Here is a 25,783-nt window from a genome sequence, read left to right on the forward strand (position 1 = left end):
CATAAGATCTTTACGTTTTGAGGTCCCCTGAACACGTTTATGAAGTTTTTAGAATGATGTCTGTCTGTCCCACTTTTCGTTCTCTTACGATTACTCAAAAACGCTTTGACCGATTGCTTTCAAATTTGACCAACACAAACTTACCCGTGGTCTCTCGAGTTGAAAAGCTTTTGGTGTCAATCGGACCACCGGGGGGTGGAAGAGGATGGGGGTAGGTCGAAAAAATAATAAGGGAACATGGAAATTTGACTTTACCGTTTGAAAGAGCATGTGTTTCTATGTCGGAAACGATGTTTACCATTTGCGGATTTTTCCAATATGGTGGACTTACGAAGTTATTTACGTCTTCATAGATCGACGGCGATAATTGCTGAAACTTTTAACAAAATAATCTTTGATCTTGCCATTGGAAATAACTCTGTAATAGAGTTTGGTGTCAATCCGACTACGAGGGGTGGAAGAGGGTGGGGGTTGCTCGAAAAAATAATGATGGAGGTGAGTAAGGTAACATGAAAATTTGACATTACCAGTTGAAAGGGCATGTGTTTTTATGTTGGAAATGATATTTACTATTTGCGATAATTTAATTCATGTATAAAAAATCCCATAAGTCGCGATGCATTTGTCACTTTGACATCGGATAAAGTTAGCCCTAACTTTGCATCTGGATAAAATGTGCTTAAACTTCCATGGCAAACTTTTTCGAACCTGATTATTGTTTGTTGTTATGATAACGAACCAACAATCTTAAACATTGACACAGCTTGTAATAAATTGACGTGCAAAATGGCCAATTCAATTTTTCATAATTACCTACCTATCATTATTCATTAAATTATCTCATCGAATTACGCTCGAGGTTTTTTTCGTCCAGGATAAAATTTCATTTTTTAAACTCTAATTTGGTTTCTTTTTGGTAAATTGACTCCACAAACCACCAGATAAAAAAACTCGTCCTACGGACTCGTTTTTTTATCGGGTGGTTTGTGTCGTCAATTTATCAAGCAACCAAATTATCGTAAAAAAATTCAATTTTATCCGGACAAAAAAAGACCTCTCGTGTAATTACAGTCGAGAATTAGAAGACGACCTATGTGGGTTATTCTAACACGGACAAGGTAGGTATCTCGGGTCAATTCAGATTGGTTAAATTAATGTCGGGTAAGTTACTAGGCCGGGTCTTCGACTCGGCTCCATCCCAATTTTTCAGGATTGTTAAAGTAAGAAAATGATCATCTCAGGCAGTTGCAGACCTTCTACTTTCTGACCCAACTCTTCTGGTATAGCCTTCGGTTTCTGGAAATCGTTTAACAGCTCTTTGGATACACCAAGAACGCGAGCCACGTTACACTGCGACCGTCCATCTTGAATTAAAGCAATAGCTCTGGCAGTATCGGATGGAGTTAAAGCCATATTTTATTTTTACGAATACTAATTTACTTGTTTTCAACACAGTCGCGAACAGTGCTGCACAAAGAGTGGAAATAAATACGAAAAAACAATATGTAGAAAATCCTCAAAAACTGTTAAAATTTAATCAGATTTGGAATATAAATGCAATGTAACTAGAATTCTCCAAAAATTCACGAAAAATTAGAGCTGGTTCTATATACCATTCACGATGTTTTGGCATAAGGGGAGGCTATGATTTCATTTCTTAACGTTGGATACATGTTTGATTTCTGTCATCTCTGCTGTCACTCAAGTGCCTGACATGCAGACCTATCAAAATGAACGTAACATGTTGCCGAATTTACCGTAATATGCCGTTCACGATTATTTTAAACACGCAGGAGGCCGCGATATTTTTTTGTTAGATTGGCGTCAGGTCCTGTCATATGACGTTTCGTTTTTAAATATTCGCATTGTTGTCAATTCCGTCATTAATTTAGTTAATAAGAATTTACCCCGAACTGCCCTACAAATATGTAAGTTTCATATCAATTACAATTTTACGATTATTGTTCCTAATGCGTTCAATTATTTAAAAAATGTAACAACTTGGGAGCAGTGTTCGGTTGAATTATAACCTAAAATAGATTTATTAAGACAAATCACAATACTGCCAACTAAAATGTCAGATTTTCATAGATAGTCCGAATTTGAAATAATCGTGAATGGTTTATAATCATAATTAAGCGACTTTAAGACGTATTGATGGTGTTTGTATTAGACTGCAGAACATATTTTCAGTAAGTTACAATGAAGTCAAGTTCTTTTTATGTATAAATTGAAACGATTCACTCACTTACGAAAGTGAGTACAAGATAAATATGTAGCACGGATAGTGAAGGAAGAAACAACGACCCAATTGAAATGGCACAGGGGTTTTGTAAGACCTATTATAACTTCGCAATATAGTTGTGAATTTATGGCTTGAGTTTATTTTGAAATGTACTCCTGAAATTTGTCAATATTTTTGTAGATATTGTAAAGAACTTATTTCGGAAGATTGGGCAAAATTAATGTGAAATCTTTCATTTGAAAACGTTTTTCCTTTAATAATTTCATTAAGAGAATCTGGCTCGAAATTTGATTGAGATTTTGATGCAGGTAATGATGATTCAGAATTTTCTAATGAAATTATGGAAGTTGAATAGTTTTGTTCTTTTTTGTGATAGACGATGGGTGTGTAAATATTTTGCAGAAAGATTCGAATAAAGTAAGGCTTAATAAGTAGTTAGGTACAAGATTTTATACAATCTAGTTCTAGGAAAGTTTTGGTTAAAATGAAAAATTCATTGAGAAGTTACTAACTGGTTGGTTAAGACACTGTATACTTAGGTGGGTTATCTAAGTGGTGCATAAATTAACAGGAGCCACTTCGTCTTCCGGTCCCGGTCCCTACTATTCTGTAGTTTGTTCAAGTCAGTTTCCTGTTTTGTTAAATTGGATTAAAAATGTGTGAGTATTGTTATATTGCAAACTAGTAAAACTGACAACAATGCACTAGACAATGACGCAGTTTATAACCTCAAACTTAGAAAAACATAACCTAATTCAACAGACAGCTTTACTGCCAACTTAAATGCACTTTTTCCATGGCCTCCCTTTATGCCAAAACATCGTGAATGGCATATATGTATTTTGACAATTTATTCATGAATTTAGGTACTTATTGTCGTCACATTATTCACGACAATTTTGTGTATTACACGCAACAATAAATTCAAGGTCAAAAAATTCATCAATTTCTTGCATAATGAAAGGGAAATCATACGGCCCGTTGCCTCTATGTGAGATTTTATCGAGTAGGTAGTACGTAGGCACCTACTGTCACAATGACATTTCGGTTTTAAATATTTCCCTTGGATAATAAAAACTACCAGAACTGCATTTTTTATTGACAAAATCAATAATTATATTCGAATTCGAAATATTTATCTAGATTCACCACAACCTTGAGGTAAGCCCCCTTTTGTAGAGTGGTCCCTTTTATTGCTGCAATGAACTGAAATTATTTGTACAGCTTCATTTGTGATACCACATCTCGATCAACCTCTAAAGGGATTTGAAATCGAGGACTGACCCTAATAAGATTCGTTAATTTCTGTGTAACTTTATTTATTTGTATTGAAAAAATTCATAATAAATGTTTAAAATATCCTCCGTTTCCATTACATAAACATACCTTCTGACAGCAGTATTGGCATTTCCGCTACATTCCCCATACCCATACACAAAATGCATATCTGCATACTCCTTGATAGAATATTCGGGCATTGTTAATTATTGTAATCTTTGCAGGCGATGGATAAAAGATAGATCCAGTCAAAGTGTAGACTTTGACAGTAGTAAATTTGAAATCGTTACCAAGCAATCATTTTTAAATCGAAACATAAAGTCTGTCTCAATTCTAAATTTCCACCAACACTGGTGACTGCATTCTACGTTGGAAATACAATCCGCAACATTGCTTGGTGAAAAATGTCAATTTCCGTTTTTACTCAAATTTTAGAATAAAGGAAAAGAACGAAACTAACTATAGTTTGTCCCAATTCTAAAGTTCCACCATCTGTTGAATTATGTTGGCAAAATAAAAATATTTCTAAATTGGGGATTCTTATAACCAAAGTTGGCAATATTATTATTTTATAAAGATGATTTGAAAACATTAAAATTAGTTCATAAGTTTATTTTGCTTTTAGAATTTGATTTTCTACCTACTTACTTGCTGCATTTTAAAAAAAGTTTTCGTTCTTTTCCTTTATTCTAAAATTTTGAGTTGTAAAAACGGAAATTGACAGATAACCTAACAAATACAATCTGACGCATTTTTCAGCAAACAGTGTTGCCGGTTGTATTTCGAACATAGAATGCAGTGTTGGTGGAAATTTAGAATTGAGACAGACTTTACAGACTTTACTCTCGTGTCAAAAATAAATTACTCCCTAGAATTCGAACTTTTAGGGAAATAACGTTTTTCATGTTGTGTGTAATTAGAATTTTTAAAAGTTATTTTGAATTGCCTAAGGTTGGTTACCATAGGTTGGTTACTTTGAATTGAGAGATTAAATCCAAATAAATATGCCGCCAGTAACCACAATTGATTGTGAAACGAAAAATCATCTATCACTTAGCGAGAAATTAGTTATTTGCAACTGTTACAATTAATTTGCTGTCTTATATTTTTGGGATATCTTTTGTTTGTCACCAGAAACCACATAGCCTCCAACCGAACCAAATTTGTGGCAACCTAGTAACGAATATCCCTAAATCCTAGGGAGTAATTTATTTTTGACACGAGAGTATACATTGAAATTCTTGGGAGAACATTCCCTAACACCCTGTATATTTTTTATTCTTATTTCTCAGAAATTTGAGACGATCAAATCAATGTAAACTTCCATAAGAACATTTTTTTTGGGAGTGGTAGTTTATGCGTAATATTATTTCATTAGTTAGTCATTTCCACAAATTATCACAATATCCGGAATGATAAATTACTGATCGTATTACGTGTTTAAAAATACATGAATGTTGAAATTTATATTATGATAAAACTGGTTATTGAAATTACACATGCTTCTTTCAAAATTCGCTATATTAAATATGTACATTATTTTATTTAAAAAGTAAATTTACAGAAGAGCGGGCGATCTGAATTTTAGCTTGGCGTCCTACATCCTTGTTGTCAATTGTCAAGTGTCAATTGTGAACATTTGACGTATGTCCTGTGTGGTTTCCTGCTGCTGTCGTTGCGTGTGGCAGTTTTTTAAATAAACGTGAGGTAGTAGACAGAACATTTCTGATATAACAAAAAGATTTCATATGAAGAATTTTGGATTCACATGAACTTAATTGGAAGTGTAATTGGATGTGTTCACCGTGGTACATAGTGCTTTCGTGGCCTTGTGCAGTCCTATCAATTTGACACACACCCATTACTATTTAATCGACATTTAAAGGACTGCAGTTTCAGCAGAATCTTATCAAAATGCAAGCTATTAAGTGCGTTGTCGTTGGTGACGGGTGAGTGTTCAAAATTTTTTTTTATATAGTTTGGCCCGTGAAAAAAATCAGATGGTGATATTTACGTCATTCCTGCCCCAAACGAGTTAAACAATGATGGGACACAAGACGTCCGTCGGGGATTAAGTGAAGCCGTAACCTTTGTATCACTTGTAGCTGAAACAGCAATTAATGCTAAATAACTCCAAATAAATTTTTATTGTAACGTAAACAGTGATTCATATTTCAATCGTCTTGCCTCTTCTAAAATCGTTTAAGGTGTGGGTGCCAAATTTACATTAAACACAATTTGTTTACTTTAGGAAAAATCCCGATTTTATGTATAATAAAAAAGGAAATAAAGCAGTAGTTTTGCTACCCTCTGTATATTTAATGTTTATCAATTTGATGATAACCACATTTTCATTTATTTAAGACTATCTTGTTGAATTTTGTTTTATTTACAGTGCTGTTGGTAAAACATGTCTGCTGATAAGTTACACAACAAACGCCTTTCCAGGCGAATATATTCCAACTGTATTTGACAATTATTCTGCAAATGTAATGGTGGATGGAAAACCTATTAACCTAGGTCTTTGGGATACAGCAGGTCAAGAAGATTATGATAGGTTAAGGCCACTTTCTTATCCACAAACGGACGTGTTCCTGATCTGTTTTTCTTTGGTGAATCCAGCATCTTTTGAAAACGTTCGAGCTAAAGTTAGTAGTGTTTTATTTGAATGTCTGAACTATTAATAAAATTCATTTTAGTGGTATCCAGAAGTCAGACACCATTGTCCAAACACACCAATCATTCTAGTTGGGACAAAATTAGATTTGCGTGATGATAGAGGTACAATTGAAAAGCTAAAGGATAAAAAACTTACACCCATCACATATCCACAAGTAAAGCTGTTGTTTTATTTTTAGCTAAAATAATAATTTTGTTTTAATTGTAGGGTTTGGCGATGGCAAAAGAAATCAGCGCTGTGAAATATTTAGAATGTTCAGCACTCACACAGAAAGGACTGAAAACTGTTTTTGATGAGGCTATTAGAGCAGTTCTTTGCCCTGTCATGCAAGTTAAACCCAAGCGTAAATGTGTATTATTGTAAAAAACCTAATTTCAAGTGTCTATGCGTAGACAAATTTCAATATTGCCAGAGTTTTTAAACGTGAATGGTTAATGGTTAAGTTAATTTTTTTAACACATATTGTTTGACTGCCGTTTATATTAAGATTGTGTTGCAGAAAATCATTTTAGGAAGGCCAATGAAAAGTGAAACTTATACTAATAATATGGATAAATGTGATTAATTATTGTTTTTATTTTAAAAATAGATATAGTATATTATAGTAATTATTATCATTATTGTCAGAGTTGATTAATACCTTTGCATTTATACTGTTAGGGACAAGGGTAGTAATTTCAAGTTTTAACATGTTTTAATTTCAAATTTTCAATTAATTTATATGAGAATATCAAGGTTAGTGTAATAAGTGGTTTTAAAATTTGATCTCTGTATTCATCTTGAAACTAACAAAGCATTAACCAAATGGCAAAAGTAATATTTTAATGCTTTGCTGGTTTATGTCTTGTTCAAAATTAATCAGCAAGTATTATTATGTAATGAGAAGTAAAAATACTTTAATGGTTCCGTTTTTCGCTTATACCCTAATTTTTCAAAATTTTAATGGTAAAATGTGAAATACGAGATTCAACGTCATGGATTTTCCAGTTCATATTTAGTTATTTGTGGTTGTTTTATACATTGTTTCCTGTACAGTTTTTACTTGGTGCAGAAAACCCTTGCTTTCCAGTGGATTGTCAAATATTAGAATTATTAATAAATGATGGTATTTAAGAATACTGGGAAGCTCAATACTATGTATATATGCTTGAGAACCCCTCTGTTAATTGTTTAGCATTTTAAATTTTATTGAAGTTCTGATTGTAACTATATCCAAGAATATGTTCTATATTTTTGTAATTCCTTGCTTTTTAATTGTCTAAGCGTACAGTAAGTGTTTCTGTGCAGAGTGGGACGTCACTGGTTACACTCTCCGTGTTTATGTTGGAACGCCAGTACATTTACTAATTAAATGGATAAGTGTGTGATCATGTCATAACAGGACTGTGTGTATTTTGTAAATACTAAATATTATAGAAAGTATAAGTAAAAATTTATAGAATAAAGAATTACAAAACATCGCATTAATCAATCAGTTATCAAAACTGGATAAATTTTCATTGACCATTTAAGTTTCTGATCAAATTTAACTGTGTTTATTTTTTTTTAAGTGATTGACAAGGATAAATCAAAGATTTTAAATTTGCCGCCATGTGTGCGCTTTCCGCTTTTGAGGTTATGTTAATATGTTTGCAATCGGAGTCACGGAGTAATCGGAATCGGAGTTTCAGAGTGCTGTTCGATAATTCTGTGTGAGGACAGCTTGAGTTTTGATATAAATGGAATTATGGATTTTACTTTGTAAAATATTTTAGCGGCGATGTAGAAGTATGGAAAACCAGTGGAACGTAGACTGTTCAGATGATGAATATAAGGATGCGAGGGGTATCTGGGAACCACCACCAGAGGTTATTGAAAAATATTATGAGCAGTTGAGCAAAGGTGAAATTCCAGAGTTAAACTGGAAATGTCCAGGTTATAGAGCGCCTTCACCAGAGGTACAGGAAGCTCCACAGACAGAAGTTGAACCAAAACAGTGAGAACTTCTTGAAAAATTAAATTATATTGTACGTTTTATTTTGTAGAATTGAAGATAAATCGGATTTTGATTTCATGGACGAAACAACATCTCCTAGATTAAAAATTAGAAATAAAGGTGAAGAGGCACTTAAGGGTAGTGCTAAGAAGAAGACAACTTCTTTGGATGGTGTTATTAATAATATGCGTAGACATAATCTTTTACCTCAATCAAGCAATCATTAATTATTTAGAAAAAAAGCTGTAACAGTTCATAAATCTAGGAACTTTATTCTGAAGTTGTTAGTACAATTAATATATAGTTGTTTTATAAAGAATAAATACAGTTTCAGTGATACAGTTGTAAGCGTAAGTTATATCATAATTGTTGAGTTTTTATCTTTGAGGAGCTGGTTTAGGTTTAGGCATTTTATTTAGAAGTCCTTGAATTTCCTTTTTTTCATCATAAGTTTTCCATAATTCAAATAAATTAATTATATATCTTGCTATTTCCTGAATTCTTTCGATGTCAACATTTAATTCTGCAAACCAAGCCTTGTGGTCTTTTTGGAGTATAACACATGCAATTTGTAGGCATCCTATTGCAATTTGATAAGGTGGATATAGCAAAGATACATCAGTTCTAAGGGAATCATTCACTATTCTCCATGCTAATGTTAAAAGTTGATCTTCTTGGCCAATATCCTGCACTAGCTGCAGTAGAGGCCTGTAAGGCTGATAAACAATTAGACAACAATCTAGATTTTCCAATAAATAAAATTCACATTCGAGAATGTGATTTGTACGATATGGAAATTCTTGGGTATACGCATAGCTAAATTTATTTTTAACTGAAAAAGTATAAAAAAAAATAAAACTCATCAATCAATAATAAATAATTACTTACTGACTGTCTGACAAGTAGTTATTAGCCTAGAATTTGAGATGACACCAAACTCTTCTACTTTAGAAGCTAAGAAAATACATGTTGGAGCTAATAATAATGGATCAATGCATTTAAGTGAGTTTTTGGCATAAAATCTTTTAAAATATACTGTAGCTGTTGCTATAACCTGCTGGCGCAATTTTAATTGCTCTCCTAACGTCTGAATCACTAAAAACATGTTTTGGTAACTAAAGGTACATAATTATATGGGCTCTTTTCTTACCACTTGCAAAAAATATAAATATTTTTTGATATTCATCTTCAGGCAATATCTGCAAATCATGCTGCCGTTCTCTTATTAAATCTTGTTTGTCTAAAAGCCATTGTTGGCTAGAATGATATAAAAAAGGAAGTCACATAAACAGTTTGTAAGCTATGCTCATATTTAAATTTGCTCATTCTGCATTTACTTACTGGTGTGAACTTTGCCAAAAATTTCCCGCCATCACAAAGGTGTCTGTTTTTTCTAAAATGTTTAGTAACAGTTGTTATAACAATTTCGTTTAATAGTTCAACACATACCTTTAGGGAGAAACAAACCGGTCAACAAAATCATCGAATTGACAGAAAAAGATAAAAAGAACTGCCAGCTGTCGATTGGACAGTTAATCTACGAAAGTGACCTTCGAAAAAATGTTTTACTTTACAAAGAAAAACAAAAAGATAATACCATACTTTCCAACATTTAGTAAGAAGAAAAATTGAATTTTCAATTCATATAATAAAATTGGTGAAATTTATATTTAAGCTGTCCATTTAGGTAATGTACATTAGAACTAATCATGATGTCAACATTGTCATTGTCAACTGTCAAATGCTTGCTTGGAAGTACAAAATTGACACTTTTGGCAACAAACAAATTGTGATAGAACTTGTGCAACAAATGATTAAAACGAATTAATCATCATTGCATTCCTTTTGGATGTTTTTTTTTTAATTAAGCGATGTAATTTTCGTTAAGCTGATACATAGTTTGTGATATAATTTTTTGATTGTGACATAACCTTTAAATGCTTCCAAAAATGAATCCAGTTTACGATTACATTCAGAGAAATCGCGTTTTAGCAAAAATAGAAAAAGCTCACGGTTCCAAAGCCACGAATTTAGCATTAGATGACCATGATTTGTTGAAATTTCCACCATCGTTAATAAGTTGTGAACAACTTTGTTATCTGAACATCGGCCACAATAGAATTGCCGAACTGCCAAAGTCCTTAGGATGTTTAAAAAATTTGCATAATTTATGTCTAGAATATAATAATTTCGATCGGTTTCCAGAAGTGCTAAAGGATTTACCACAATTAACAAGTTTAAATATAAGTCACAATCCTATAAAAGATTTAACAAGAATCATAGGATGTTTAACATCGTTGGAAACCTTATGGTGCAACCGCTGTTGTTTGACTTCATTGCCAGAAGAGATTGGAAATTTAGTAAAATTAGATACATTAGGAGCTCGACATAATCAAATAACAAAATTACCAGATGGAATATGCAACTTGGTACACTTAAGGTAATAACTAGTTATATTTTATAGAAATTTGGAAACTAATATTTTATTTTAGATGGCTTACTTTAGAGGATAATCATTTATATACAGTTCCTAAAGATTTTGATAAATTACAATCATTAATACACCTCAATCTTACTGGAAATAAATTTAACTTTATACCATCAAATATATCAAAATTAAAACAGTTAAAATATCTGCATCTCCGGTTTAATGAATTTTTTTCTGTGCCGGAGAGTGTGTTGAGTACTATGACTGCTGTGAAAATTAATTTGTTACATAATCCTTTAACATTAACTAACGACATTGATATGGTAATGTGAGGACTGTTTGCACTTTAACAAAATTGAAACTTACTTTTTTTTGTAGATGTTCCCAAATGTTATCACCACAAATAAACAGTTAGAAGAGGATGTAGCTGTAGATTCAGATTCAAGCTCAGATTGGGAAAATAGTTTGGCAAGTTCAGATTTAAATTATTCTGGTACAGAATCAGAAAGTGATGATGAGGATATTTTAATGGAGATTCCTAAATTGTCAAAATTTCTTGTAACATTTTAAGTGTCTATTTGTTACCATAAAGTATTTTTTTGTTCGACACTGTCGGAATTTGAGAATTTTCTCCTGTGTGAACGGATTTTGATAAATGTCACAATTTGTCAAAATGAAACGTCAAGCTAATTTTATAGGTTTTAAGCAATTTGGAGTCTTAAGGGGCTCGTCGAACAAAAAAAACGTATTCAACCCGTTCTTGTGTAAATTGGGCATTTTTTGGCATTCTCGTTTCATTCGCGTTTTAAACTGGGACACTCATGCCAAAAAAAAAAAAAAAAATTACACAAGAACTCGTTAAATAAACTACTAAAAAATAAGAGAAACAAGGGTGTGATTTATTTTTGAAAATAATAAGATATTTGCAGTAAATCGAAATTTATTAAGTTATACCTATTTTAATTGTTTGAAGTATCTTGAGATGGCTTTTGCGTTTTATAAATCCACGCTCCACATTCGTTAGCATGACTGCTTCTGTGTTTTATTAAATTTCCAATGCACGAAAATCGAGATCCACATCCTTCGCACAAATGGGGTTTGATTCCTGTGTGGATTGTACTGTGAGTAATTAAACTTTCTCTATAAGCAAACGCCTTTGGACAATATAAACAGGCAAATGGCTTTTCTCCAGTGTGACTCCGTTCATGAATTTTTAACTGTCCCTTCCAGTGAAAACTTTTTGCACAAAATTTACATAACAATTTTTTTTCAGAGTCGTGCACCCTCATATGATTGTTTCTAGTATGTCTACTTGAGAACTGTTTTTGACAAACCGAACATTCAAAAAAGGGACCTTTGTCACAGTTTCTTTCTTCATGGCATTTAAGATAAGATTTCTGCTTGAATTGTTTCCCACATTTGTCACATATGTAAATGTAAGCTTTTCGGCCGAGGCCTTTGTGGAACACTTTTTGATGTGAACGTAAGGAATCACGATTGGCAAACATTTTCTCACACTCTTGACAAGCTGAAAATTACTTTTGTACAAACAATATGTTTGTAAAATTGGCCATTACTTAGAATATCTGCGTGGGTAGATTGTTGATGTGCCAAACTTTCTTCCTTAGTGAAAAAGCTCATTTTACAACAGCTGCATTTATATAAGGGAACACCTGATTTGTTTTCAGCTCCTCTTGGAATATTATTTTCATGATCTTTAACATGTTTAAATAACCAACGTATATTCATGTACCTTTTACCACAGTACTTACAATCTCCATAACCTTCTGCTTCTACAAACAACTTTTGTTGATTTCACCCATGTAAACACAATTTCTTACCAAAATTTATTTCTTCCATAAATTCTGTTAATACTGTTTCATACTGTAGATCTTTTTTGAAAGACTTTTTTTTACAAGATCTTTTTATTCCGTTTTTACCAATTTCTTCAGTGTGTTGATTCTTTTCATCACCATTTATTTTTAAATTATTTTCATCACTACTTGAATCTTCATGAGAAACAAATGGTTCATCAAAGTAATTTTCTTCTTTTCCAACTCTAATGTCATGCTGTGATAAACTCTGCAACTAATTACATGTATTTACATTATGCTATATGTTTGTATTATACATATTTAAATATATAGGTAATTAACGCAAGATCACCTTTATAGTGCCAGCTGCGTCACATGTATCAATATTTTCAACATTTTTATTTAGATATGAGTTACTGATGTGCTCAATGTTAGAAATATCTTCATGATCATTGATGCTACTAATTGAGTTCAGACTTATATCTTGTTTATTTATCTAAAAGTGGGTACTTTTCATAGATGTTACAGGCTTTGGAAAATATCTGACGTTTACCTCAAGAATTGTGGCACCTTGATCAATATCAGTCTTGTCTTTACATAATTCAGTCTTCAAAAGGTTGAGTTCTTTTTCAAGTTCAATATCTTTTTCTCTCATTTTCAGTCTTGAATTTGATGGGGTGTTGATTTTTACTTTGATTTTAGTAGAAGGATGCTTAACTCTGTGAGTAGTTAACGGAATTAAACCACAAGTGTCTGCGTGAGTTGTCCGATGTTTCATCAGGTTTCCCACACAACTAAATGAATTTCCACAGTTCTCACACTGATATGGTTTTATTCCTGTATGTAAAGTACTGTGAGTTATGAGGCTCTGCCTATGACAAAAACCCTTATTACATATCTGTAACAATACTTCTTGTATAATTTGTTCTTCTTGTTGTTTTTTAAGTTATACCTCACAAACATATGCTTTATCTTGAGTATGAATACGTTCATGTACTTTCAACTGGCCAGCAGTGAAAAATAATTTAGCACAAAATCCACACATAAAACTTCTTTCTCCATTATGCCTTAACATATGGTTATACAAAGATCCAGCTGACATCAGATCTTGATTGCAGATCTAAAATAAGAAATTTCACAAAAAATAATGTTATCGTAAGTCCACCATACTTTGCAATTAAATTTTTTTACGGTTCCACATTTTGAATTAATATGATGTGTAAGCTCACTTTTAGTTTTGTATTGTTTGCCACAGACACTACACATAAAATAATTTCTATTTTTATTTTGATGGATTGTCTCAATATGAGAAAGATATTCTTTTATTGTTTCAAACATTGAGGGACAGAATTTGCATTTTTTTTCTTTAGAATTCGTATGATCGTTAGTCAAATCAACATTTTCGTCTTCTTGGGTTATCTTTGCAGTTTTTGAAGCTCCGTCACCAGTTTCGTTGTGCATTTTACAATATTTTCGAAACAATTACTTTGTGAAGACGTTTTTTCATAAAATTTTCGCATTCGAAAATTTCTTAAATAATTACATTCGAACTGAAAAATTAATTTACTAAATTTATTGTGCGAGTTCCTATATTCTATTTTTTGTAATAACAAAATAAAATCGTAAAATAGTCGTTCACTGGTGGTTTATGAGCCATCAAATCTCATTTTAATCAATTATAATAACTTTTATTCCTTGCTTTAAAAATGAATTCCAATTGGTTTTTGTCCTTATTCAATTTTCAAATTTGAATTTGTACCCGAGTTACACATTTATATGAAACAGAGAATTGTTCGCACTACACTGCTAAACAGTAAATACCTAACATCGCGGCCACGCCATTTCTATTCTAGAATTCTATCTGTGGAGTTACGGTAAATAAGGTTGGCGATAATGTTTGGCGCTATTTTCAAACTTAATACGTTTATTTATGTATTTTTATTGTTGATTTAAAGATGTTGAAAAAAACTAAAGAATGGTAAAAATAAAATTGTATTAAAAGTAAATTATACAAAATTAAAAAAAGAAAACAATTTCTACCTAAAATATTGTGTACTCTAGTTTGCTCTATTCATATAAATAACATGAAGTACAAAGTAATGTTAATAAAATTTGTGTTTCGTCTATAATACTTATAATAACGATATAAATACACTAGATATGCAATATAGCGAATAATTACAATCTACTTACAAATATTGGAATTACTTGACTAGTTTCTAGTCAGTTTTACTTTTATTTTTATGTACATAATTCAGCGTACATATTTGGTAACTTCATATACTGAATAGTGTATACGACATATTCGAACAAAAATAGAACATATTAAAAATCACAACACTGGGTAAAAAACAGATGGCAATGTTAAAGAAAATTTATCTAACAAGTATTAGTACTGCCTCACTTTTCTAAACAATAATTATAAATAACAATAATCATTTCACAACCAAACAGTTTTGAAGAAAAAATAATGTGAATACGTTACAATTAGGTACCTATTTATAAAACGGCATTAAGCGTGGATGGGAGTGTATTAAGGTAAAAATCACAAATTTTGCATTACACAATAGTTATAATATTATCTCTTCTAAGTACACTGGAGAAGGCCTCTAAATTTACAAAAGGCATTGATGGTAAAGATGAGGTATAACGCTGGTTGGAAAATTTCACAAAATGTACGTTTTTTAAATATTTGAGATCGCTCTTTAAGAGAAAAATAGAGAGGAATGTGATGATAAATTAATTTTTTTCTTAAGTTATTATTTAGTTTATCAGATGTTTATTTTGAAGTTTTCGGAAGGTGTCTCTTCATGTGTAAGGCAAGATGATCCGATCGGGCGAAGGATCTTTCACAAACCGCACACTTAAAAGGCTTGGCTCCTGTATGTTTTCTATAATGTCTTGTCAATTCGTCGGATCTGGCAAATCGCCATTCACATTCAGGCCACTGACACTGATATGGTTTTTCACCTGAAACAATGTAAATAATTAATTATTAAATTCGTTTTAAATTTTTACTCAACATGAAATACATTTAAGAACACACGACTAAGCATACCTATATTACGATGAGTAAATTGAATGAGATTCGTTGTTTGAAATAGATATTTATGCATTAAGGGAGATATGAACATGATTTTTCCCTGAGGTTGACGTGGTTATAATCCGAGGGCCTTTGGCCCGAGGAATTATAAGTCAACCGAGGGGAAAAACATGAATAGCTCCCGTGGTGCATACAATATTTTATTTTTTAGTCTCTGTACTTAAAAGTTAAAATTTTATTAAAAATATTTAGCAGGGAAGATTGCGTAAATATGTGGTTGCTATAGTTTCGTTCTCATGAGTTTGTTGTCAACAATGTGGAGGGCGAAAAAATTTGACAAATCCCAAGGGAGATATGAGTTGTTTTTCACAATCTGTATCTATGACGAAAAGAAACGATATCGTGTTACTAAAAAATAAAGTAATGTAACTGTTAACAAGATTTATGGTATTGAAACGCAAAAAATAGAAGAGGCGGAGAAAAGTATTTTTTAAATAATTTTAAATTGTTACATACATTTAAAGATATTAAAATAAAGAGAAATTTTCCCTCTCACAAAAAATTAGAAATATGTATTTAAATCCGGAAAATGCCATAGTAGTGGTAGATACTACATTTTATCCACTTAACCTACCACAAAAGTCGTTAGATAATAAATATAATGAATTGGTTCACTACTATGAAGGTGCTACGCAGTACTTAGGTACCTACATATTTGTCAATTTGCGCAAGGGCAAAATTGCGGAAATTCTCGACGAAGAGAATCTTTTAGCTTTATTGTTTAAATGGTGTCAATGAAATACGTATGTACTATTTTAACAATCACTAAATTAGAAATAAACATTTTCATTCAAAATGCAACCCCATGAACAGATACTGAAGCTGGGCGCCGGACTCCACTGCGACGACGGAATCGTTGAATCATCTAAATGTTATAAAATTTGGAATTTGCCGTTCAAAACATTGGCATATGTAAAGATTAAAATGTTTGTCCATTTAGGGCTGGTTGCACCAACGCCAGTTAAAGTTAACTGTAGATTAAAATGATTCATTAGGTACTTTAAGGGCCGGTTGTACCATCGCCAGTTAAAGTTAACTGTGGGTTAAAATGCTTCGTTACTTTGGTTACCTATTGTTATAACAATGTTTTCGTATATTTTAAACTGTAGTTAAATTTAACTCACGTTGGTGCAATCGGCCCTAAGTAGTTACCTACTGTTATAACAATGTTTTCGTATATTTTAATCTGTAGTTAAATTTAACTCACGTTGGTGCAATCGGCCCTTACTATTTGAAAATGAGTATTTTCGTTGTAAATAATAGTTGCAATCAAATCAAATCGTTGGATTTGATATTAATATTGGCTACAAAACTAAAACTTTAGTGCCAGATTGTACTTTAAAGGGCTATGCTGGAAAATAATATCTAAATAGCAGTTTCATCTGAATAGATCTAAAAATAGTTTAAAGAAAACTTGTAATCAAATGGTCTGGTGCTTGTGCTTTTGGCCGAGTCTCTATGCTTACGGCATATTAATTGGCATAGTTTTATCAGCTGTCAAATCATAAATGTCAAAAGTCATTTATTATTATTTTCCTGTTTTCTTTTTAGTGCAAAATGATGGTTTTTACTTGAAATTAATGATTTAATTTACATTAAACGGATTATCAAAGTAAAGTACATCTGAATGAAATGTCAAAGTATACTCAACTAAAAAACGACCTGAATTTGCAAAATAAAGAAAAAAAAACACGGCCTAAACAGGCCGATCAAACGCTAGCAAATTTTTTAACGCTTTTATTATTGTAAAAATGAGGTATAAAAAAAGGGTAGGTATTTTAAAACTGTTTCTTCACATTCAGGCGGCTCTAAAATTAATATTCTTAAATTTTCCACAAACTTGTTACATTTTTACAGTTTTTTTTTAAATTACACTGGTCTACAGTGAAAAAATATTCTGAATAATTTTAACTAATTTTTGCTTGTCTACCCATGCTGAATACGAGTTGATAAGTAAAAGTCATTTATTAGTTTAAGTTTTCACGATACCTGATATCAATGATATCTTCCCAATTTAACGATCCTAACTTCCTTGAGCTTGATAATACTGATATTTACTAGTTAGTTGACATCAAATTTTGAAAATATTGTGTTTTAGTGCTCTGTTCTGTATTAGTAAGTGATAAAAGTGTTAAAAGTAAAAAAATAATTATATTTTATAGCAAAATGTCTCTTTTAACACTCTTATCACTTAGTAATACAGAACAGAGCACGAAAACACAATATTTTCAACATTTGATGCCAACTAACTAAGTAAATATCAATATTATCTACTTCAAGAAGGCTAGGATCGTTAAATTTGGAAGATATCAGGTATCGTGAAAACTTAAACCAATAAATGACTTTTACTTATCAACTCGTATTCAGCATGGGTAGACAAGCAAAAATTAGTTAAAATTATTCCGAATATTTTTCCACTGAAGACGAGTATTATTGCGAGTATTATTGCTAGACTGTTTGTCGAGATGTTACAGAAGCAGAATACAAAATATATAGAATAATGTATAGAAGAACAGTATGATTTCTGTTAATTTTTGCAAAAATGTTGTGATTTTTTTTTTCTAGAAAACGGAAACTAATTTTAAGTATATATTTTAAATTTTGTATTTAGCATATGAAGATTAATAAAAAAAAGTACTTTACGCGAAGAATACTTTTTTAAAGTCAAAATTTGTAGACTAGTGTTATTAAAATATTCCTGCACAACTGTTGTGTGTTTCCATCGTAGAGGGTTTCCATATACGCATATGTCGGAAGTTTAAAAATAAAAATCTACGTTTATTTTAATTTAGACTGGAATGCGTTTTTCCATATTTTCCTCCAAATCTTGCAGATTTGTTTTTCAATTGAAAACATAATTGAGTTATTTCCATCGGGAGCATATCGAAAAAAAAAAGAATCAATCAAATATGTCGTTCCTATCGCCAGTTATGATCGAAAGTGCATACAAAAATTATAACTTGCAGCTTGTCCCAATTTTCTGACTTTCCCTCTTAATTGTCCCGAATTGTTTTTCCTGAAAACTTTTCCAAGACCATAACGAACAAAACAAAAAAAGAATAACGCATATCCATTGTTCGAACCCTGAGTTATGGTCTTGGGTTCATACAAAAATTCCATAGAAAAGAGCCCTTTCAGTTTTTCCCGAACTTTTCAATTTTCCGGGCAACTTTTCCAATTTTTTTTTTCATAAAAACCTTAGTCGGAGTATTACGAACATTAAAAAAAAAAGAATTAGCCAAATCGGTCCAGCCGTTCTCAAGCAACGAACAGCATTTCATTTTTATTATACCTAGGTATCGGGTGTGGCAAAATGGACGGACACTAAAGAAGGTAGGTACACAACTTAGGGTAATCATAGAACATGAAGAAATTTTTTTTTGCTTTTGGCCTTTCGTTAACGCGCAACAGCTTTTGGAAGTTACAATTAAACTACTTGTAAACCTGTAAAACATTGTGGGGGAATTTATGGAGGAAATATCAAACTGCTGGAACATTATAGATCAGCAGATGCTGCAGAATATTTTTAAGAATAAAAGGAAACGAATTAGGAAATGTTTAGAAGATAATGGGAGCCACTTTCAACGATTTCTGTAAAACTGGGTACTCTTGAAATGGAGAAGACATAAACTCCCAAAATGTATTTGTTTTAATTAGGTACTCCAAATCTTCATTGTAAGGTGTCTGCAGAAATTATGTTTTGATAGTTTATATAATAAAAATATGAATTGTTAGTCCATTGAGTATTACAAATTGAAAATGATCATATTGTATTCTTCAGACAACAGGCTGTAATTAAAGAGAGATAAAGTGACATTTGGTGTGTCTTGTACCTAATAGAAATTCCTTTTTTAGAATTTGCGTCTCTAATAGTTCTATTATTGTATTCAATTTGGAGTCGTTTATGACTATCTATTAAAGCACTCGTGGTTTAATAAAAATTTTTATCAATATTTACACCAAAAAACTTCCAATATTAATGTTTAATGTTTAATGTTTAATGTTTAATAGTTTATTCACGCCAAGAAAGCAATTACAAGAAAACACACATGGAGCATTAGCAAGAACAAAAAGTGGGAACAAGATGCATCACTTGCATAGAAGTCTCCTACAGTCACTCTTGAACTTATTTGTCGAGACTCCACAGAAGTCTAACTCGTTACAGTAAAGGTTGGCCAGGCGAAGGGCACTATTCAAGGGTGAATTGTAGGAGTAATTGTGTTTATGGCAGTAAACATGAAACAAATTCGGGTGTCTGAGGTTACATAAAGGAACATTAAAGCCGATACGAAGCAGAGCGTCAGAAGAATCAACATTATAGTTAATTATTTTATGTAGAAAACACAGCTTGTGACAATCCCTTCTGGTTTTAAGTGAGGGCAAAGACATGTAAGCGGCTACAGAGTGCAAATCATCAAAATTGATATTTTGAGTTCTCAGCTTATATTTCAAATACTTCAAGAAATTGTTCTGTACCGACTCGATACGTGAAATGTGAGTACCGTAAAAAGGTGACCAGATAACACAATTGTATTCTAATATTGAGCGGACCAAGGAATTATATAATATTATAATCGCTCTGGTGTTCTTAAAATCCACTGTCCATCTTTTTAAACATCCCAGCATTTTTCTTCCCCTAGAGATCAAGAAGTCGTAATGTTCATGAAACGATAAATTGGAATCGAAAAAAAGACCCAGGTCTTTGATGGCATTGATAATTTCCAGCTGCTCCCCTTCCAATGAATAATAAGGAACGGAGGGCACAGTTTTCCTGCTGAAACACATTGCCTTGCATTTGCAAACATTGAGTTTCATACCATTGCGTGCGCACCAGTTTTCAATTCTTCTGACATCCTGCTGAAGATCAAATACATCCAGCTGCGTTTTGATGATTTTATAGATTTTTAGATCGTCCGCGTACAGCAGCGATGCCGAGGTCAGACTATCAGTGATGTCATTGATGAAGATTATGAATAATAATGGCCCGATAATAGAGCCCTGCGGTACTCCAGACGTGCTACAGTATGCAGACGACCTCACACCCTTAAGGACAACATGCTGAGTTCGATTGGAAATGTAGGTAGATGTCCAAGATAGGAACGGATCGCGTACTCCGTACGTGTATAATTTATTCAAAAGGATCTTGTGATTAACAGTGTCAAATGCTTTGCAAAAATCAGTATAAATGCAATGCACATCAAAACCGCCCTCAAATGCTTCATAGACATTATTAACAAAGGCAAAATGATTGGTTACCGTAGATCTATTAGCGAAAAACCCATGCTGTGATGGACTGATAACAGTTTTGAAGGAAGCGGACAAGTGTTTGGCAACTAGCTTTTCAAAGATCTTGGCGGGAACTGATAGAATACTGATGGGTCGGTAATTCTCGAAGTTTTGTTTAGAGCCAGATTTAAACACTGGAGTGACAAGAGCTGATTTCCAGCAGTTCGGAAAAACACCTGAGTTGAGTGAATACTTAAAAATACGCCACAAAGGATCAGTAAGCGATGTACAGCAATTTCTGTAAAAAATTGGAGGCAGCCCATCTGGCCCAGCACCTTTATTACAGTCGAGATGAGTTAGTTCATAAAAGACACTATCTGAAGTAAAGTCAAAGTTTTTGAAATCAACGCTCAAACCGACAGGATTGTCACAAGCAGAAGCAGGTTGTGTGGTGACGATATCATCATAAACAGAAGAAAAATGTTCCGCAAAGCTATTAACAATATTCTCATTACCACATACAGGGTTATTGTGATAGATCATGAGATTCGGTATTTCGTTACATTTGGTATGTTCGTTTATATATTTCCAAAATTTTTTCGGATCAGATGTAATAAAATTTTCAGTGCGTTTTATGTAATCTTTGTATGATTTCTTCAGGGCTTCTTTGCATTGTGTTCTGACTGTAGCAAATGCAGCATAATCATTCGCGTTGTGACTGATTTTATAGCGACGATGCAAGGTTGACTTCCGGCGAATTAATCCACGAACCTCATGATCGAACCACGGAGGAAATGAGCTCTTACATTTTCTCTTCACAGGAACAAAAAGACCACAGACAAAGTGTAAATAATTATAAAAAAGGCTCACAGCTTCATTAATGTCACTGCAGGAATCAAAGGTGTTCCAGTTCACATTAGACAAGAGTATGTTGATTTCATCATAATCGGCATTAGAATAATCATAAAAAGTGTCACAAATATCTTCAACAAAAACATTATCAACACTTATTTCAAACATGAACGGTGGATGAAACACATCAGTCTTGCTAAATTCATTACAATTTCCAATCTTAATATAGTCATAGTTAGAGAAGCACAAGTCAAGGATATTACCATTACAATTAGTTATAGTATTAAATTGACAGAAATCACAGGAATACAGACTGTCACAGATTATGATGTCCTTATCAGAATGTTCAAATGTTCAAACTCTACTTTTTAACATCTGTTGCAGATGTAGTTGCATCAGTTACCTTGAATTACCAATTAATACAAAATCTCCTAGAATTTAAAAATTTAATTTTTTTATTTAAATATTAAAACAAGGCTGCGAATTCTAAAAAATAACATAAAAAACTCGTTTTATAAGGGCATTGGCGCACTCGTCCCATAGAAAACTCCCCTACGGGTCGTACTATATACTATTATGTTTTGTAAAAATTGAAAAACCTGTCATTAATAAAGTAACATAACCTCTGTTTTTCGATTTGATACCACAATATGTTACAGGGCGGCAAAAATAAAATATATTCGAGTTCCATAGTACTCTTGACATAAAGTCTGTCTAAATTCTAAATGTCCACCAACACTGCATTCTACTTTGGAAATACAACCGGCAACACTGTTTGGTGAAAAATGCTTCTATTTGTTAAGTTATCTGTCGATTTCCGTCTTTACAACTCAAAATTTTAAAATAAAGGGAGAACGAAAACCTTTTTTAAAATGCAACAAGTACGCGTAAGTAGGTAGAAAATAAATTCTAAAAGCAAAATAAACTAATTTTAATGTTTTCGAATCATGTTTGTGTAATAATAATATTGCCAACTTTGGTTATTAAGAATCCCCAATTTAGAAATATTTTTTATTTTGCCAACATAATTCAACAGGTGGTGGAAATTTAGAATTGAGATAAACTATTTGTTCTTTTATAGACACTTGATATCATATAATGTGTCATGTAACTGGGACGTCTCGTTTGGTTAACGTCAAAATAAATCATTTTTATTTTGAGTGTCATTGTTAGTGTAAACTATGGGTATAGAGGGTGTTGGTTTCCATAACTATACCTGATTTTTTTCGAAGAAAAAATTTCCAATAATGCTATTTTATCCACAATTACCTTATAATTGAAGTTTTATCCACACTTATGAACCGTATAAAGTAACACTTTATCCACTAGTGGAATAATGAAATCACTTTATTCCACTAGTGGAATAATGAAAAATACAATCTTAAATCAACAGGAACAGGATCACTTTCTTCCATTTTCACCAACTTGCACAGCGTTTTGTACAAATGGAGTCGATAAACAATCAAAAATAAATAGCGACTATTCAACACCTCCCATGTTTTTTAGTTAATTTCAATGATTTTTGAGGTGACATCCGCTGTCAGAGTGTAATGTCAAATCATTTTTTGATGACATGAGATGAAATTTTGGCGATTCTGATTTTAAATCGCTGTAATTGTGGATAAAACGTTATATTGCATTCGTGTTTTAGTCGCATTTTATCCACTTAAGAATATTAAACGCTCGTGCGTTCGCACTCGCGGTTAAAAATTCTTGCGTGGATAAAATGCTATCTAAAACACTTATACAATAAATAACTATTATTTATTTATTTTCGCGATTACTATTATAAATGCACTCTAACATGTGGCATATTGTTGGATTTAGAAAAATTATCTCTTTCGAAATCGGAATAAAAAAATATACCAAGCTATTTGAAAAAACAAAGTTGACTATCATCTGACCTTGAATGACTTCTTGAAAACAATTAATCTATGTTGTGCTTATAGTGTCTTTAAAGTAATTTATTCCAGTTTTTGTTTTATTTAAATCGAGCCATAAATAACGGAGATATGTCTTGCGGCGTTTTTTAGGACGCACCCTGTATAGTCTATTCGTTACCTTGGTGAGTGGTCTTTGGAAAATTTCAGCCGTCAAGTTGAATTTAGGGATTTTTGAAATTTCCCATGGAAAAGTGTGTTGGTAGTTGGTAGACCGGCCACACATTTTACGGTCAAATTAGGTCCGGTTTATGGTTTAAGAATCCGGTTAATTTCTCACACCCAAACTTCTTTGCAATATTGCCCGGCAATAATTTCGGATTGACAGACAACGGACGCAGATAGCTTTCAGAGCGGGAACGGTTAAATTGAAGAATCGGTGTACAGCTTATACAGGTGGGCATCGGAGAAATCGCAACTTCTAATTAAATAAAATTGTCGAAATTTTTCACACTTACCTGGCTATTGGTAAGGTATATTTCATAATTTTTTGATAATTTTTCACTGACAAACAAAGCCAAAAAAAAATAAAATGTAAATTTCAACCAAAAAGTCAAATTCTGATTTTTATACTAACCTATGTATCCAGATTCACTTCCTATAATTATTTACGAAATCAGCGAAAAAAAAAACACCAATTAGATTGTGAATTAAGTGCACTTTTACATTTCAACTTTCAAAATTATTTTTATTTATGACCTGCTACTTGTGCTGTTGTAAATTTAGGTGACAATGGAAACTGTCAGTTTTATGGAAAAAAGGTTTAAAACGGTCGGCAATACCTTTTGTTGGGAAATTATACCATTGTGCCATAAATCACGCGTCTGGTTTGAGTTTAACTAAAAAAGCGAATTCTTTAGCTAACCAAGTCAAAATTTGTAATTGTGCCAGCAGGGTTTGATGCGCTAGTAAGATACAGATTCATTTAGTGTAAAAACTTTATAGGTAAATTAACAGTTAATTTTAGAAAACTAATAAAACTGTAACGGCCTTATTTATTAACAACAAAATTTTTAAAAATTCTCAAATATACCTTATCAATAATTAGTTAGGTATATAAAATTTCGACAGTTTAATTTAATTAGAAGTTGCGATTTCTCGCGTGTGCGTATACGATGCCCCACCCGGTACTTGAATGCTTGACGATGATTCTGAATCTGAATGACAGCGATGACAGTTGTTAAAATGTGATTTACACCACACAAAAATTTGGTGGAAAAAGTAAAACTGACAAAGCTACCCATGGCTTACTTGATCGCATCGACCTCTCACGAAAATAAAGAATATAATCGTGTCAAAAATAAATTCCGCCCTAGGATTCAGCGATATTCGTTAGTTACTAGGTTGCCATAAATTTGGTTAGGCTGGAGGCTATGTGCTTTCTGGTGACAAACAAAAGATGTCGTAACTGTAAGGCAGCGAATTCTTCATAACAGTTGCATATGGCTCTATTTCTCACTAAATGATAGATGTTTTTTCGTTTCACAATCAATTTTGGTTTCTGACGGCATATTTAGTTGGACGTAATCTCTCAATTCATAGTAACCAATCTTAGGCATTCAAAATTATTTTTGATTTTTTGAAAATTCTAGTTACATACAACATGAAAAACGTTATTTTCTTAAAAGTTCGCATTCTAGGGAGTAATTTATTTTTGACACGATTATAGTGTAAGTATAATGAATAATATACAGGGTCATTATAAATGATTGTCCCATTGCAGTTGACGTTGAAAACCCACACAAATTTTGGATGTGCCGCCAGCCTCGCAACGTTAGACAAACTAGTAGACAGATTTCCACTACCGCCGGTAGCGCCACCTATCGGCGATACTAGTGCTAGTGTCACTCATGTTATGAGGCTTGCGGCACATTTAACTAGGCACCAATGCTTACTACGATGAGACAATCATTTATAATGACCCTATATAATACTATCCAAGTTACGGTAGTTTTAATTAATTTATTACCTGTATGAATCCTTTGATGGGCTTTCAGGTGTGAGCTTTTTGTGTATACCTTCGTACAACCTGGAAACATAATAATAACTATCATCTCGTTAGCAGAAGCGATTTTAACTGATTTTTCTTAATATTATATATATTAATATGTAATCAGATTTTCATAAATATCAAATATGCAGGTTTCGTACCTTGTTACTTGTATACCTATCATGAACTTAAAAAGATACGAGTGATATAAAATTCATTCAAAAATGTGTTGTTGCAGGAGTTGTAGAGATT

The 25,783-nt window shown here is 32.3% G+C and overlaps 6 protein-coding genes across 11 annotated transcripts in view; 3 read left to right on the forward strand and 3 right to left on the reverse strand.

Annotated features, from left to right (window-relative positions):
• Nucleotides 1–5,137: 5,137 nt before the first annotated feature.
• Nucleotides 5,138–7,661, forward strand: LOC138141388 (ras-related protein Rac1). The gene is made up of 4 exons (XM_069062108.1): nucleotides 5,138–5,472; nucleotides 5,919–6,171; nucleotides 6,223–6,357; nucleotides 6,411–7,661. The coding sequence occupies exons 1-4, from the start codon at nucleotides 5,438–5,440 to the stop codon at nucleotides 6,564–6,566; spliced, it is 579 nt and encodes a 192-aa protein (XP_068918209.1). The 5' UTR covers nucleotides 5,138–5,437; the 3' UTR covers nucleotides 6,567–7,661.
• Nucleotides 7,662–7,747: 86 nt separating this feature from the next.
• On the forward strand, nucleotides 7,748–8,515 carry Pa1 (PTIP associated 1). The gene is made up of 3 exons (XM_069062114.1): nucleotides 7,748–7,894; nucleotides 7,958–8,178; nucleotides 8,228–8,515. Exons 2-3 carry the CDS (start codon nucleotides 7,973–7,975, stop codon nucleotides 8,403–8,405), a joined length of 384 nt encoding a protein of 127 aa, XP_068918215.1. The 5' UTR covers nucleotides 7,748–7,894; nucleotides 7,958–7,972; the 3' UTR covers nucleotides 8,406–8,515.
• Nucleotides 8,425–9,913, reverse strand: CycC (cyclin C). Its single transcript, XM_069062101.1, has 6 exons — nucleotides 9,781–9,913; nucleotides 9,628–9,728; nucleotides 9,520–9,571; nucleotides 9,329–9,435; nucleotides 9,067–9,273; nucleotides 8,425–9,010 (listed from the first exon to the last, which is right to left on the reverse strand). Exons 2-6 carry the CDS (start codon nucleotides 9,659–9,661, stop codon nucleotides 8,556–8,558), a joined length of 855 nt encoding a protein of 284 aa, XP_068918202.1. The 5' UTR covers nucleotides 9,662–9,728; nucleotides 9,781–9,913; the 3' UTR covers nucleotides 8,425–8,555.
• On the reverse strand, nucleotides 9,628–14,277 carry LOC138141352 (zinc finger protein 26-like). Of its 3 annotated transcripts, XM_069062082.1 has the most exons (8): nucleotides 13,591–14,277; nucleotides 13,373–13,540; nucleotides 12,974–13,318; nucleotides 12,773–12,916; nucleotides 12,448–12,694; nucleotides 12,379–12,399; nucleotides 12,184–12,321; nucleotides 9,628–12,134 (listed from the first exon to the last, which is right to left on the reverse strand). In XM_069062082.1, exons 1-8 carry the CDS (start codon nucleotides 13,879–13,881, stop codon nucleotides 11,566–11,568), a joined length of 1,923 nt encoding a protein of 640 aa, XP_068918183.1. In that variant the 5' UTR covers nucleotides 13,882–14,277; the 3' UTR covers nucleotides 9,628–11,565. The 3 variants fall into 3 exon arrangements, with proteins under 3 accessions (XP_068918183.1, XP_068918178.1, XP_068918170.1); XM_069062077.1 differs by having other exon boundaries at nucleotides 12,184–12,399; nucleotides 12,448–12,688; XM_069062069.1 differs by having other exon boundaries at nucleotides 12,184–12,399.
• On the forward strand, nucleotides 10,116–11,539 carry LOC138141366 (leucine-rich repeat protein soc-2 homolog). The gene is made up of 3 exons (XM_069062089.1): nucleotides 10,116–10,618; nucleotides 10,671–10,929; nucleotides 10,985–11,539. Exons 1-3 carry the CDS (start codon nucleotides 10,116–10,118, stop codon nucleotides 11,174–11,176), a joined length of 954 nt encoding a protein of 317 aa, XP_068918190.1. The 3' UTR covers nucleotides 11,177–11,539.
• A 119-nt stretch (nucleotides 14,278–14,396) lies between the features above and the next one.
• The window catches only part of LOC138129081 (dendritic arbor reduction protein 1-like), a 155,357-nt gene continuing 143,970 nt past the window's right edge, over nucleotides 14,397–25,783 (reverse strand). For all 4 annotated transcript variants that reach the window (XM_069045340.1, XM_069045352.1, XM_069045346.1 and 1 more), the window contains 2 exons: nucleotides 25,511–25,570; nucleotides 14,397–15,390 (listed from right to left, as the gene is read on the reverse strand). In XM_069045340.1, coding sequence (XP_068901441.1) covers nucleotides 15,200–15,390; nucleotides 25,511–25,570 — 251 coding nt within the window. In that variant the 3' untranslated portion in view covers nucleotides 14,397–15,199. The remainder of the gene's footprint in view (nucleotides 15,391–25,510; nucleotides 25,571–25,783) is intronic.

This window comes from Tenebrio molitor, chromosome 1, assembly GCF_963966145.1.
Source record: "Tenebrio molitor chromosome 1, icTenMoli1.1, whole genome shotgun sequence".
Classification (NCBI taxonomy): domain Eukaryota; kingdom Metazoa; phylum Arthropoda; class Insecta; order Coleoptera; family Tenebrionidae; genus Tenebrio; species Tenebrio molitor.